At 40.5% G+C, this 15000-nt stretch overlaps 1 protein-coding gene across 1 annotated transcript in view; it reads right to left on the reverse strand.

Moving 5' to 3' along the window:
• LOC139379099 (ArfGAP with RhoGAP domain, ankyrin repeat and PH domain 2) overlaps positions 1 to 15000 on the reverse strand; it is a 224414-nt gene that overhangs the window by 209030 nt on the left and 384 nt on the right. The window contains exon 2 of the mRNA XM_071121911.1: positions 6705 to 7632. Within this exon, the coding sequence (XP_070978012.1) occupies positions 6705 to 7522 (818 nt within the window). The 5' untranslated portion in view covers positions 7523 to 7632. The remainder of the gene's footprint in view (positions 1 to 6704; positions 7633 to 15000) is intronic.

Below are 15000 nucleotides of genomic sequence, written 5' to 3' on the forward strand. Positions count from 1 at the left end.
GTTTGAAAGTTTAAAAAAAATTGTTTTTATCATAATGCGTTATTTTGCTAGAAATGCCTTGAACATGCCTTGAACATGTGAACTTTCATGTGTCTTAATAACAAGCCATCTGTAAATACGAATGAAATTGTAAAAATTACGAGCCTTGTTGGTTAAGTGACAGAAAAAGCTCGCAACCGTCCCACTAGCCATGAGAGTTCGGATTGGTCTGCCATGGAAGCTCGTCAGTCTGTGTTGGTAATCCTGTCGAACGTGCCTTTTAAAAAAAAATGTATCGTATAGTGGAGCTGTATAAGTGTGGCTCTCTACTTTCTAGAGGATCGAGTTTTGAAATCAGTGGAATTAGAGTATGATAGCTAAAAGAGATGACCTGTCTCCGGATTTTACCTTCAAACTACGGGCAAACGTGGCATCGCATTCCTGACAGGGAGACGCGTCCATGAACGATGATGTACTGTGAGAGAAAAAAGTATTTGATCCAGCACTGTTCATTGTTGTTTGACTAGCTAATGTTAGCTGGCTGGCTCATTAGCTAATGTTATGTACCGTGTGTGAACTTACACTTACACTTACACTGTTTACCTACAGTGGGGAGAACAAGTATTTGAACCCCGAAACCTGAAGGATCTGGAGAAAGTCTGTATGGGGGAATGGGCCAAAATCCCTGCTGCAGTGTGTGCAAACCTGGTCAAGAACTACAGGAAACATATGATCTCTGTAATTGCAAACAAAGGTTTCTGTACCAAATATTAGGTTCTGCTTTTGTGATGTATCAAATACTTATGTCATGCAATAAAATGCAAATTAATTACTTAAAAATCATACAATGTGATTTTCTGGATTTTTGTTTTAGATTCCGTCTCTCACAGTTGAAGTGTATCTATGATAAAAAATGACAGACCTCTACATGCTTTGTAAGTAGGAAAACCTGTAAAATCGGCAGTGTATCAAATACTTATTCTCCCCACTGTAGCTAGCAAGCTATACACGTCTTGTTTTTTTTGGTGATCAGCTTTAATATTGCAGAAAGATTGTTGCTTCCATCAATGTAACTGTCTGCATCATTTCCAATCCCCCAGATATTATTTGGCTAAATATATATATCCATACCTTTTTTAATAATATACCTTTATTATTCCCTGCAAACCCTACCACCCCTCCCCTAATTGGAGTAAACTAATGAACAATAAGACTTAAGCATCTACCTTCAGTTTATACATATTTGTCACGGCCTGGTCTTAGTATTTTGTGTTTTCTTTATTATTTTGGTCAGGCCAGGGTGTGACATGGGTTTATTATGTGGTGTGTTTTGTCTTGGGGTTTTTGTAGGTATTGGGATTGTGGTATAGTGGGGTTGTCTAGAAAAGTCTATGGTTGCCTGAAGTGGTTCTCAATCAGAGGCAGGTGTTTATCGTTGTCTCTGATTGGGAACCATATTTAGGCAGCCATATTCTTTGAGTGTTTTGTGGGTGATTGTTCCTGTCTCTGTTTGCACCAGATAGGGCTGTTTAGGTTTTCACGGTTCTTGGTTTGTTTGTGTTTAGTTGTTTATTAAACATGTATCAAATGCATTTTGGTCCTCCTTCGACGGAAGAAAACCTTAACAATATTATACACATTTTACAAACACAATCTATTTTACAATAGTTATATTGTGTTTGTTTTTAGTCCTTCCTCTATTTCTGATGTCCATCCAGTTTGATTTCGATTTGTAACTGTGCTATTTCACAACATTTCTGAACCTATATACATTTTACAGACCCTGTATGTTTTACATTGTTTATCTTGTTATTAGTCCCACCCTTCAGCTCCATTCAACCCCTCCCATCGATCTCTCAACATCATCCATTTTGGATTTCTATTTGCCATATATTTTTCAACTGTGCTGTGATGCTTCACAAAAGTACTGAACCGTTCTATTCTCATTGCTTCTACAGATTGTAAATTAAAGAAGCATTTTTGCTAAAATAATGATTGTTATTGATTGATTGCCTGTGGCTTTTCAAATCAACCAGTATTGCTATCTGCAGTGTTAGTTCTAGGCAAATGTTGCAATTCTTTAGCCATTCCTGGACCTGTGATGAAAAACGAGCTACATCTGGACAATACCAAAATAAATGACTCTGCCTCCTCACAGCAAGATCTGCAGAGCTGGGAAGATTGTATCCCCATATATAACATTCTATTGGTTGCATGAAATTTGTATAATAACTTAAATTTCAAAATTTGAAGTTTTGAATCCGGCGTTTTGCGTGTCAATTCATAAACCATGTGCCATGGAATGGGTACATCGGAAATCTCTTCCCAACTAGTTAGCAATTTATATGGCACAGCTGTCAGTTTTTTGGTCCTTAAATGAAATTGGTATATGTTTTTATTTATCACACTTTTCTTTAACCATTTATGGTCTTGAAGACAAGTCCCTACAAGTTCCCTCTTCCACTTGCCTCTTCCATTTGTGTGGTAATGCTGCAATTAGTTGCTTGTAATTTTGGGTAGAGCAGACATTTCCATATGTCTGTGTTAGCTGCATGTGACAACTCCACCAATCCTATTTATGATATAATTTACAAAAAAAAAATGTTTTAATATAGATTTTTTTTAATCAATTAGTATATTTGAGTTTAACCACTATTTGTATTATTTCTGTCTTTTCAGGTGGATTAAACTGAAATTGCAACTCATTTTCTAAGGCTTGTTTAAAACATAACGATATTTTGTAGACGATTTAGTTTTCAAACAACTGAAAGTGAGCAGTTGTAATCTGAATAAAGGGCTATTCTTGAACATGGGATGATATATATATATATATATATGTTAAAATTACTGTTTCTTATTTTCCATAATTAGCTATTAATATTTGTAGTAATGTAGGCAATTTATGCAAAGGATTTTAAATCTCACTAGTCTCGCCATTAGCAAAATTACATTTGCACCTTTATTTACATTATGGAAAGCAATTATTATATTAGCAAACAATTATTGTGAATCATCCTAAATTGTCCCTAACAACTTTCACTCCCTCGCAACAGTTGTGGGATACACAACTTTCACTCCCTCACAACAGTTGTGGGATACACAACTTTCACTCCCTCACAACAGTTGTGGGATACACAACTTTCAAAGCAGAATAACTTTCCCATTGTTCCTCAAATGCAGTGTATGATACACCAATTTGTAGCTCCGAGTCTCTAATTTTATATAATGTAAAAAACACAATTTTAAATTTTGCTACATAAGACCGAATCCAGGCTGTGAGTCACAAATGGCTATTGCTGATTGTCGCCAGTACTCACATGAGGAACGTGTGGAGCTGCCCTTATTCTAGTCAAGTAAGATTTAACAAATAAGGCACGAGGGGGTGTGGTATAAGGCCAGTATACCACGGCTAAGGGATGTTCTTAAGCATGACGCAACACGGAGTGCCTGGATACAGCCCTTAGCCTATTGCTATTATAAACTAGTTTCCAAAGTAATTAGAGTAGTAAAAATATTTTTTTCTGTCAGCCAATCAACATTTGTGGGGCGGCAGGGTAGCCTAGTGGTTAGAGCGTTGGACTAGTAACCGGAAGGTTGCAAGTTCAAACCGTCGAGCTGACAAGGTACGAATCTGTCGTTCTGCCCCTGAACAAGGCAGTTTACCCACTGTTCCTAGGCCGTCATTGAAAATAAGAATTTGTTCTTAACTGACTTGCCTGGTAAAATAAAAAGTAACATAAATAAATAAATAAATAAATTCAGGGCTCAAACCACCCAGTTTATATTCTCAAACAGAGCCCATCCGTACAATGTTGAGAGTCGTTTGGCAAAATAACAGAATCTGCTCTCTTAGCAATCAATAAGTAGTACACTCTGATATCTTCTTTGTCAATGCATTGGTCATCAATCTATTCATTCTCCATTTCACAATTGATAATATTGTCACCCATCAGTCAATTTATTCTTGTTTTTAGGCCACATCGATTATTACATGTATGAAATTCGTTTCAATACAGGTTAGGTCTTATTTTAGTATTTACAGTCTACATACTTCTGGATCAATCAATAAATGTTCTGACTGATTACAATTAAAATATATATTTATATAATATTTAGTGTCCTGGGGTTATATGACCTATTTTAACATAATGAAATCTTAACAAGATTGAAATATCAAATGGTCAGAATGACAGTCGTAGCCATTCCTGTATTTATGGAATTCCGGCGCTCTGAGTGTTAACCAATAATGTTGCGCTGTTTGTCTCCTAAACCGTTACAGAAAGATGGTCGTATGATGCATGTCACTACTTCACAGGCGAGGCATTTTAACTTAAGCGTTGTTTCATCAAAATGTTTTATTTTATTTTTTGGGGTATTGCAGAAATGCCTTCTTGAAGATGTGAACTTTCATGTGCCTTAATAACAAACTTGTATGAAATCTGTAAATATAAATAAAAAATGTGAAATCACAAATCTGTTAAAACAGAGAAAATACTAAATCTTGCCTAGCCATCATGATTGGTTGAGATAATGAGGGGGACATTCAAGAGAAAGACAGTCCATTCTATCACTCAAGTCTCCTCTGTCAAAATGGCACATCCTGCTCTCTGCTACCGCGGATATTTGAAACATCCACTGTATTAACTTATATTGTCGTCATGGACAACATGCAAAGTGTAGCTACAGCTTTCAATACCAGTGTTGTCAACACAGCTGCTGGTGTCGACCAAAAGCTCTGTCTTCTGTGGGTAAAGCAGTCTGGACTGGTTGAAGCCCGACTGGGAAGGGTAATTAAGTGTTTCAGTCTACAGTTAGAAAATGCCAAGATAGCTACATGTACATACTGTAACGACCCTGGGTTTATAAGCGCGGAAATCGACTCTGCCGCACGAGCATGCTTTTGCGGCACAGTCGATAGACCTCGGGCTCGAAGGTCGAGGGTTCGAGACCTGCTCCCTGCTGTTTCATTACATTACTTTATTGTCTCAACTGTATCAAAGTTGTTTTCATCTCTAGCTATATAGCTACCGATATGGCTTGCTTCGTCATTTACAGATGACTTGTTGTGATCAGAAGCAACGTTAAGACAGCTAGCTGAGCTGGCCAATTGCATTCTACTGTTAAATGTTCATTGTTGATGAGCTAACTTATCCGTTATATAATTCTAATCGTTTTAATGTTAGCCAGTTTATCATGTTTAACTAGCTACCTGAAGTAGCCACTGTGGTGCGAATGCTAATCAATTAGTAAGTTTATCAAACCCCATGTTATGTTATAGGGACACATGCCAAGTTGGCTCGCTAGCTAGCCTTAATAAAATGATAGCTAAATAGCTTGCTAGCTATTAGGTTATAGATTGAGGTAGTTTTTTTGCATGTTCAAATGAATGAAATGAATACCATTTACATCTAGCCAGTTGGTAATTATGAAGCTACATTTTTGCTAAATCTAGCTAGTTAACTTGTGTCTGCATTGCCATTGTTGGGCTGTAAGCAGGTTAGGTGTGTACAGGACATTTTGGTACAGCTGTAGTAGTCAACAGGCAATAACGAGCTACAGGACATTAATTAATTCATGTTTTAACGTCTTTTTCTGGAATTTGTATTTCAGCATAAACCTGCTCTCTGCCTCCTATACAACGAGATGATCAAGGGTGAACAAGCAACACTTCAGGAATGTTGTACTTTGAGCTTATTGCTTTGACTTGAGGGTCAATTCATGTTATTTCTAGTATGCAAGGTTTTCAATTTCCTGTCTATTTTTAGTCTGCTTTCTTCCTTTACAGCTTCAACCGTCTGGAGCCTGGTGTTGTTGTAGCCAAGGAGCTCTCTCTAATATGGAACCAGGCTTCTGCTGCCGTGCAACGATGACGTCCTTCCTCCCAGAGATGTGAAAGCATCCCTCGGACTGGACACAACCTGGCAAACATTATATTTTGTAGAAGCTCAGGACTTTTGCGATGAAAAGGACATAGACATTACATGTTCTTCTCCAAAGGGCAGGACAGAAATATGCTCTCAGGCTAAGCCTTTGTTTCCCCCCCCCCCCCTTACCTTCAGCACTTGAAGTTACAGCATTTTATTGTTGAAATCTTTTCTTTGCTTTTTCAAGCACTACCTCACTGCTTTAGCACATGGCCACATTCATGTGGTCCAATGTAAATGATTTAAGAGATGGGTGACTCTAAGGTTTTAGAGGGTATGAACGACGCTAAAATGAGTGCAATCAAAGAACAGCTGGTCAATGTGAAAGGTTATATTTATTATACAACCATAGGCAATTTAATACTGTAAATGGTTTGCCTAAATGGGTAACTTGGTGAGACAATGTTGAGAGAATCCATTTAGGCAATTTGGTAATATTATTCCGTTTCCCAACGATTAATGTGGAGCGCGTGTGAAAATCACAGCAAAATGATTTAATGCCGTTTTCCTCCTAAATGTGATTCTAAGTGTATCACCTTTTAAAGCAGCATCACTTCCCCATGTTTCCTCCAACTACAGTGTACGATATGTCATTTAGAAGCTCAGAGTCTGCACTTTTATCCAATGTTAAAAATAAAAAAACACCATTGAAATTTTGGAACACAAGACTGAATAGAGATGGTGGGTCAACTATGAGAAAGTGCTAAAGTTTCAAAACGGTATACCCATTGATCACTTAATATTATAATAGGCTTATCAATAAGTTATAGACAGATGAGGCGAGGGATGAGAGATGCCTACCAGTCCGGCGGGGGTAGGATGACCTGGTCAGGAATCCCGGGGACCGGCCGGTGCCTCAGTCTGTAGGAACGGGTGGGCCGGGGGCCCTTGGCTTGTGTCTTCAAGCTGGGGCCCCTCTCATAGATCACATTATCCACCATCTTCCCCTGGTAAACCTCTTGGTTTTTCCCAGATAGGACGTGGTCAGGCCCGGGAGAGAGGTCTGTAGAGGAAGGGGAGGGCTCCTCAGAGGAGATCTCACAATCAGAGGGCACCTCTCCAGAGTGGGAGGAGACAGAGAGGGAATCACAGCTGCCAGATGTGGAGTTCGAAGCTGAGGAAGTGGTGCGTACGTTGAGAGGGTCACGCGGTGTCGGCCGAGGTGGTCTCGGAGACCCCTTTATAGAAGTGTTAGGGATTGAAGAGACAGAAGATGAGAACGCTAAGCCAGCCCCAGGGTGTAGGGTCTGCCTCCCCTCCCATCTTGCCTGCTCTACCCTCTCACTAGGCTGGCAGGAAGTCACCCTTTTCTTATTTGTCATGAAGATGTGTCTGGGTTGGGGGACGGGCATTCTCTGGCCCCACACCCTCTCTTCCCCCTCCTTTTCCTCTTCCCCCGGCTCTTCCACCACTAATCTTAGGGCTTCCAAACTACATAGGATCCGTCTACGGTGGCCTGTAGGGAACACTCTGAGCTCCAGAAGGCGGTTTTCAGTGAGCCCCCTGCAGTCTTCCAGGCACTGGAAGCCCCCCAGGTGAAAACCGGCAGCGTACTGGGGCAGACGCAGGCTGGTCAGCCAGTCTAGGATCTCCTCTCTGGGGTCAGTGGGATCCGACATGGTGGGTGTTTGGTGGTGGTCTAGATCAACACCAGAGAAGAGTTGATGATGGATCTAAGGCAGATCAGTATTAGTGAAAGTGTTGGGTGGGGGAAGGTTTGGTGGTTTTGCTGAGGACAGAAACAAGAGGGATACAATTAAGAATGTATTATGCCTCTGACAGTTGGTAGCTAATGTATCTGTACATCTAATATCCCGAAGAAAAACAAAAATCATGACGTTTCCTCAAAATTCACTTATCAATTAATTTCCATTAAAAGTTGACATTCTACATAAGAACGCTTGAATCCTGCAAGGTACAGTCGAACTACATGAGCTATAAGAGCTGAAACTAAATCTGCCCCAGTGCTTTCCCCACCACAGTATAAACCTAAGAACCCAAATGTCAATGCTAGAAATAATATGCATTACTGTTGAACAAGCCAGTCCATCTTCAACAAGAAATATAAATTGCACACTTTCTCTAAGGTCTCATTGATATATCCTATTCTATCAACCTTTGAAATAAAAACTAACCTTACTCCTTACCTTACTAACCTTTTTTTTCATGGTGTCTAGTCCTCCACTCCAACAAGCTTTCTCACCCCATAACAACTTGTACTATAAACACTTCCCGTAAACAAACTTCACCTACAGTGCATTCGGAAAGTATTCAGACCCCTTAACTTTTTCCACATTGTTACATTTACAGCCCTGTTCTAAAATGGATTAAATAAATACAAATCCTCAGTAATCTACACACAATACCCCATAATGACATCACAATACCCCATAATGACATCACAATACCTCATAATGACATCACAATACCCCATAATGACATCACAATACCCCATAATGACAAAAAGAAAACCGTTTAGAATTTTTAGCAAATGTATCAAAATAAAAAAACGGATACCTTATTTACATAAGTATTCAGACTCTTTGCTATGAGACTCGAAATTGAGCTCAGGTGCATCCTGTTTCCATTGATCATCCGTGACGTTTCTACAACTTGATTGGAGTCCACTTGTGGTAAATTCAAATTGATTGGACATGATTTGGAAATGGACACACCTGTATATATATATATATATGACCCCACAGTTGACAGTGCATGACAGAGCAAAAACCAGGCCTTGAGGTCGATGGAATTGTCCGTAAAGCTCCGAGACAGGATTGTGTCGAGGCACAGATCTGGGGAATAGTACCAAAAAATTTCTGCAGCATTGAAGGTCCCCAAGAACACAGTGGCCTCCATCATTCTTAAATGGAAGAAGTTTGGAACCACCAAGACTCTTCCTAGAGCTGGCTGCCGGGCAAAACTGAGCAATCGAGAGAGAAGGACCTTGGTCAGGGAGGTGACCGTTAACCCGATGATCATTCTGACAGAGCTCTAGAGTTCCTCTGTGGAGATGAGAGAAACTTCCAGAAGAAGAGAAGCCATCTCTGCAGCACTCCACCAAATCAGGCCTTTATGATAGAGTGGCCAGACAGAAGCCACTCCTCAGTAAAAGGCACATGAAAGACCTCTTGGAATTTGCCAAAATATTCTCTGGTCTAATGAAACCAAGATTGAACTCTTTGGCCCAAATGCCAAGCGTCACGTCTGGAGGAAACCTGGCACCATCCCTACGGTGAAGCACGGTGATGGCAGCATTGTGCTGTGGGGATGTTTTTCAGCAGCAGGGACTGGGAGACTAGCCAGGATCGAGACAAAGACGAACGGAGGAAAGTACAGAAATAATCTTTATGAAAACCTGCTCCAGAGTGCTCAGACTGTGGCCAAGTTTCACCTTGCAACAGAACAATGGGAGAAACTCCCCAAATACAGGTGTGCCAAGCTTGTAGTGTCATACCCAAGAAGAATCGATGCTGTAATCGCTGCCAAAGGGTGCTTCAACAAAGTACTGAGCAAAGGGTCTGAATACTTATGTAAATGTGATATATCCGTTTTTAATTTGTAAAACATTTTCAAAAATGTATCAATCAGTTTTTGCTTTGGTATTATGGGGGTATTGTATGTAGATATTTCTATGTATTTTGTTTTACTTTTGAATTAGGCTGTAACGTAACAAAATGTGGGAAAAGACAAGGTATCAGAATACTTTCTGAAGGCACTGTAACTCTAATTATACCAGATCTATAACCACAAGGCCCAACAGTGCTGACGGTGTCAACATTTAGGTCAACGCTCTGCAGCAGTAATCCTCACAAACAACAGTCAGTGGGTATGACCACCACTATAACAGGCATACAACGGAGAAGAAGACAAAGAATAAGAAGAAATATGCAACAGGAAATAAAAATGTACATGTGTTGAGTCCTGTTTCTGTCTGTTTTCATACGTTTGGTACCTAATGAATATGACCCTGACGCTTGCAGTGTTTGTTTGTTTCACAGTAGCATCATACCAACACCAGACTGTGATTGGAAGCCCTGTCTGGTGGTGTTAATGAGAAGTCAAAGAGAGAAGCATGCATTAACACTGAGGAACAAGTGTAACTTCATATGTGGTATACCCACGCCACCGAGGCTATATCAGAACGCTTCTGCATTCAACTGAGACCTCTTCTTATTTAACCCAATACACTTGTGGGATAGTTATAGTTATATAGTGGGATGTTTCTTACAGAAGACATATGAAAAGCTAATGCATAGCCATGGTAGCAATTACAATTACACCTCACAAAGGTGAGGGATACCACAGTTCACTTGACAAGACTTAATCCAAAACATTACACTGTTGATTTTATGTGCATTTTACATGTAGTGTACTTTTCTCCACATTTATTGATAACAAAATCTGAAAAAATAATCTGGATACAGTCGGTAACATGACATGAAAATTCTTAGAAAAATTGGGGTAGGTTCAGTATAAGACAAAACATTTTACAAGGCTTTGTGTGAGAGGTCTAACTGGTGTTTCCAAGTGGCCACTCATCTCTCCAAAAGTGCGCACAGTTCCTAAGTAATTCCAATGCACTTTTATGAATCAAAGAAGAGTCTTCAACTAGAAGGTGTTTTGATCTCCCCTAGCTGTGGCGTTGAGGAACTAGAACGAGCACACTCGTAGTTGTTTTGTTTGGAACACAGCCCTGGATCCCCGACATCACACAATTACTATTGTTGTTTACGCATTCCAAAAAAACGGTCCGTTATAAATCAAAATCTGGGTAAGGTGGCCATTTGAAAGCTTGTTCTATTGCCAACAATGACCAGCTAAAATCAGGGATGAACAACTTTTGATTGGGCCACAGAAAAGATCTGAGCACATCATGAGGTGCCTCAGTTGGTGCGTTTTAGAATGGAGTCATGAGTTCACTCAGATGTGTGGTCCACAGCAAATTGTCATCACAACACATCGGAACAGAGTGATCATTCGGTGTTCAGAACAACCCAGGGTATAACGCCATCGTTACCTTGTAACTGTACATCAAACATAGCGATGATAAACACTGACACTGTATATGACTGAGTTTTGTGATGTGGAAATGTGAAGTGCACATTTGGACTCACAGGTGTTTGTCTTGCTTGTATGACAAAGTGGTATTAACTTGTCTAGTTAAATAACAAATAAAACAAATAATATAATTCTCAATGTCTCATCTTTCATAATATATTGAGTCATTTTAATTTGACAGCATTTCTCTCTCTCAGACAACAAAACATTTGCAAAAGTTGTCCAATCAGCAGGAGGGAGGAGGGGGAGCGACTTCTTGTCACGTGGTGCTCAAGTTCAGAACAGCTGTCAATCAAAACCCCCATACAGAGCTGTGGAGCAGAGACCCTGAGGTCTGACGACTTGTTGAGCATCTTACTGTACAGCCACTGTGTTCCAATGTAGGCGCTTATCAGTGTCCAACCATGCCATTTCCAACCTGTATACGAGTGTAAAGGGCTACACGCCTGTTTGTGCTCGTTTGTTTAATTTCATTTGAAACGAGATTGCCAAGGACATCAAAGATGAGATGAGGAGAAACTGGCATGTAAAGATCCCAACTCCAACGTTGACATGAAGCATGCGTTGATGTGGCACTTACGTCAAGGAACCTTCACATGTGAAGAACGGATTCGGCCCACGGACTGTAAAGGCTCATTTAAGAGGTGAAAGATGGTGTTTCTCTAGTGGTTTATCTAGCGGAGTCTCAAAGGGTTATAGCTGTGTGTATTTTACTCCCTTAACATGCAGGGACCTGTATTGGCAATTGGCAAACAAAATATTGTGCTTACAGACACACACACACACACACGTTCCTCACACACACACACACACACACACCAGTTCCTCACACACACACACACACACACACACACACACACACACCAGTTCCTCACACACACACACCAGTTCCTCACACACACACGCACACGATCTGACTCAGTTTGCCATCTCTCTCTGGTTACCACCATCCACCCCCTCACACACACCACCCAGTCTGTAAACCTTAGAATGGAATAGACTCACAAAGCATTGATCCAGTACTATACCCTGTCTGGCTAAAAAGAAGAAGTTCAGCAAGAATTGTTATTTAACCTTCATTTTATCAAGGAGTCATACTGAGACCGAGGTCCTTCATTTTATCAAGGAGTCATACTGAGACCAAGGTCCTTCATTTTATCAAGGAGTCATACTGAGACCGAGGTCCTTCATTTTATCAAGGAGTCATACTGAGACCGAGGTCCTTCATTTTATCAAGGAGTCATACTGAGACAGAGGTCCTTCATTTTATCATGGAGTCATACTGAGACCGAGGTCCTTCATTTTATCAAGGAGTCATACTGAGACCGAGGTCCTTCATTTTATCAAGGAGCCATACTGAGACCGAGGTCTCTTTATTTTATCAAGGAGTCATACTGAGACCGAGGTCCTTAATTTTATCAGGGAGTCATACTGAGACCGAGGTCCTTCATTTTATCAGGGAGTCATACTGAGACCGAGGTCCTTCATTTTATCAAGGAGTCATACTGAGACCGAGGTCCTTCATTTTATCAGGGAGTCATACTGAGACCGAGGTCCTTCATTTTATCAAGGAGTCATACTGAGACCGAGGTCCTTCATTTTATCATGGAGTCATACTGAGACCGAGGTCCTTCATTTTATCAAGGAGTCATACTGAGACCGAGGTCCTTCATTTTATCAAGGAGTCATACTGAGACCGAGGTCCTTCATTTTATCAAGGAGTCATACTGAGACCGAGGTCCTTCATTTTATCATGGAGTCATACTGAGACCGAGGTCTCTTTATTTTATCAAGGAGTCATACTGAGACCGAGGTCCTTCATTTTATCAGGGAGTCATACTGAGACCGAGGTCCTTCATTTTATCAAGGAGTCATACTGAGACCGAGGTCCTTCATTTTATCATGGAGTCATACTGAGACCGAGGTCTCTTTATTTTATCAGGGAGTCATACTGAGACCGAGGTCCTTCATTTTATCAAGGAGTCATACTGAGACCGAGGTCCTTCATTTTATCAAGGAGTCATACTGAGACCGAGGTCCTTCATTTTATCATGGAGACATACTGAGACCGAGGTCCTTCATTTTATCAAGGAGTCATGCTGAGACCGAGGTCCTTCATTTTATCATGGAGTCATACTGAGACCGAGGTCTCTTTATTTTATCAAGGAGTCATACTGAGAACAAGGTCCTTCATTTTATCAAGGAGTCATACTGAGACCGAGGTCTCTTTTACAGATGAGCCCTGAATTACAGAAATGACAGAAAATATACACATCAAAATATAAATACAAAATGCAAGCAGAAAGAACAACAAGAGGCACCAGAACATCACATTCATCAGTAATAAGGTCCTCAATCAGCTGTCTGAATTGACCCAAGAGGCACCAGAACATCACATTCAGCAGTAGTAAGGTCCTCAATCAGCTGTCTGAATTACCCAAGAGACACCAGAATATCACATTAAAGAACATTCTGAAGATTGTTCCACGAATAGGGTGAAAGAAAACTAAAAGCTGATTTACCTAACTCAGTACAGACCGAAGGAATTCCCAGAGTTCATCATCCCTGAGACTGGGGGTGGTGACTCCTATGTCTACAGTTTAACAGTTTGGTAACCATGTTAGGTATGGTGGGGCTTTTTATAAAAAGGGCTTTATGAATGAAAACATAGCAAAGTATCAACCTAGCTGACAGTAGAGACATTTGGAGAGGATAGAAAACGCTATAGAATAAGAAGTAAACTCATTTTTGTATTCGAAAATCATTTTGATGCACTAGGAGAGAAAGAGTCGACGATTTGCTAAACATAATGTGGCTCTACAAAAATGTTTTATTTCCTTTTGGATGCAGATGCAGGATGCAGAGAGTCAGTTCTGCTTAATTAAAACTACCTGATCTCCAAAGTCCACGTCTATAGTCTCAATCAACCACACACAACGCAGAGTGACAGCGGTGCAGCACAGCCCCCGGTAACCAACATTGAGAGAGGATAGAAAACGCTATAGAAAAAGAAATGAGGTTTCCAATGTCAGATGGAACCCTGAGACAAACAGCATCATGTATAGGGACATGAGCTCTCAAACACACAGACACACCCACACACACACACCACAAACACACCACAAACACACACACACACACTTGACTGCTTGCTGATGTACCCTTCTCTCTTACACACGGTATCTGAGCACTCACGTACGCTCACACACACACACACACACACACACACACACACACAGTATTCTTACGACAAGAATGCAAAGTGTGTGTGTCACAGCCAGGTAAGGAGCCCATCCTTCTCCCAGGCTGCTGCCTGCCTGGTCCTACAGTGACTAATACGCCCTCACATTTCTTGACAACATTCAGCCAAGAACAAAGTCCAATTTGACATTTCCATTCCCTGCCTGTTAAGAATGCTTCCGTGTTAGGAATGACCTACCATCGTAAAACCCCTCATTCAAAAAACATATACATAGAGGTGCTTATATCTGGAACGTCCACCTGATTTGTAGACATTGTGATAAGACACGTCTTCATATAAGATATTTATGAGCCAGTTAGAAACTGATTGACGTCCACTTGTTTCCTACTACAAACCGTGTTTAATCATAAACCAACCAATCTGCTAACTGGCACCTAGATGTCTCATAGCTGATGTGGGCTACTCAGACAGTTTCTACTTTTTGTAATCAACCTCCTCTGCCTTTAGATAAAAGGAGAAAGTTATTAACCGAAGGCCTGCCGACTCTGAACGCATAGCTATAGCTGCCGTACCAGAGTCTGACAGAGTAAGTGAGCAGTGGGCAGAACAGACTGTCCATCACAAGTAGCCTAAGCACTACAGCGAATAACAGTCTCTATCAGTACGTACGTCTTTCTTTATTTACCTTAAAAAGGATACATAACGATGCGTTAACTGTCAAACATAAATTCCAAGCACACTTTGTAGGCCTACTTTTGAAGAGATTAGGTTTGATACATTGACATAAGAGGTGCATAAATCCGCAATATTCACACGCATTTTCTATGTATTTAT

The sequence above is a fragment of the Oncorhynchus clarkii genome, chromosome 21 (genome assembly GCF_045791955.1).
Source record: "Oncorhynchus clarkii lewisi isolate Uvic-CL-2024 chromosome 21, UVic_Ocla_1.0, whole genome shotgun sequence".
Lineage (NCBI taxonomy): Eukaryota > Metazoa > Chordata > Actinopteri > Salmoniformes > Salmonidae > Oncorhynchus > Oncorhynchus clarkii.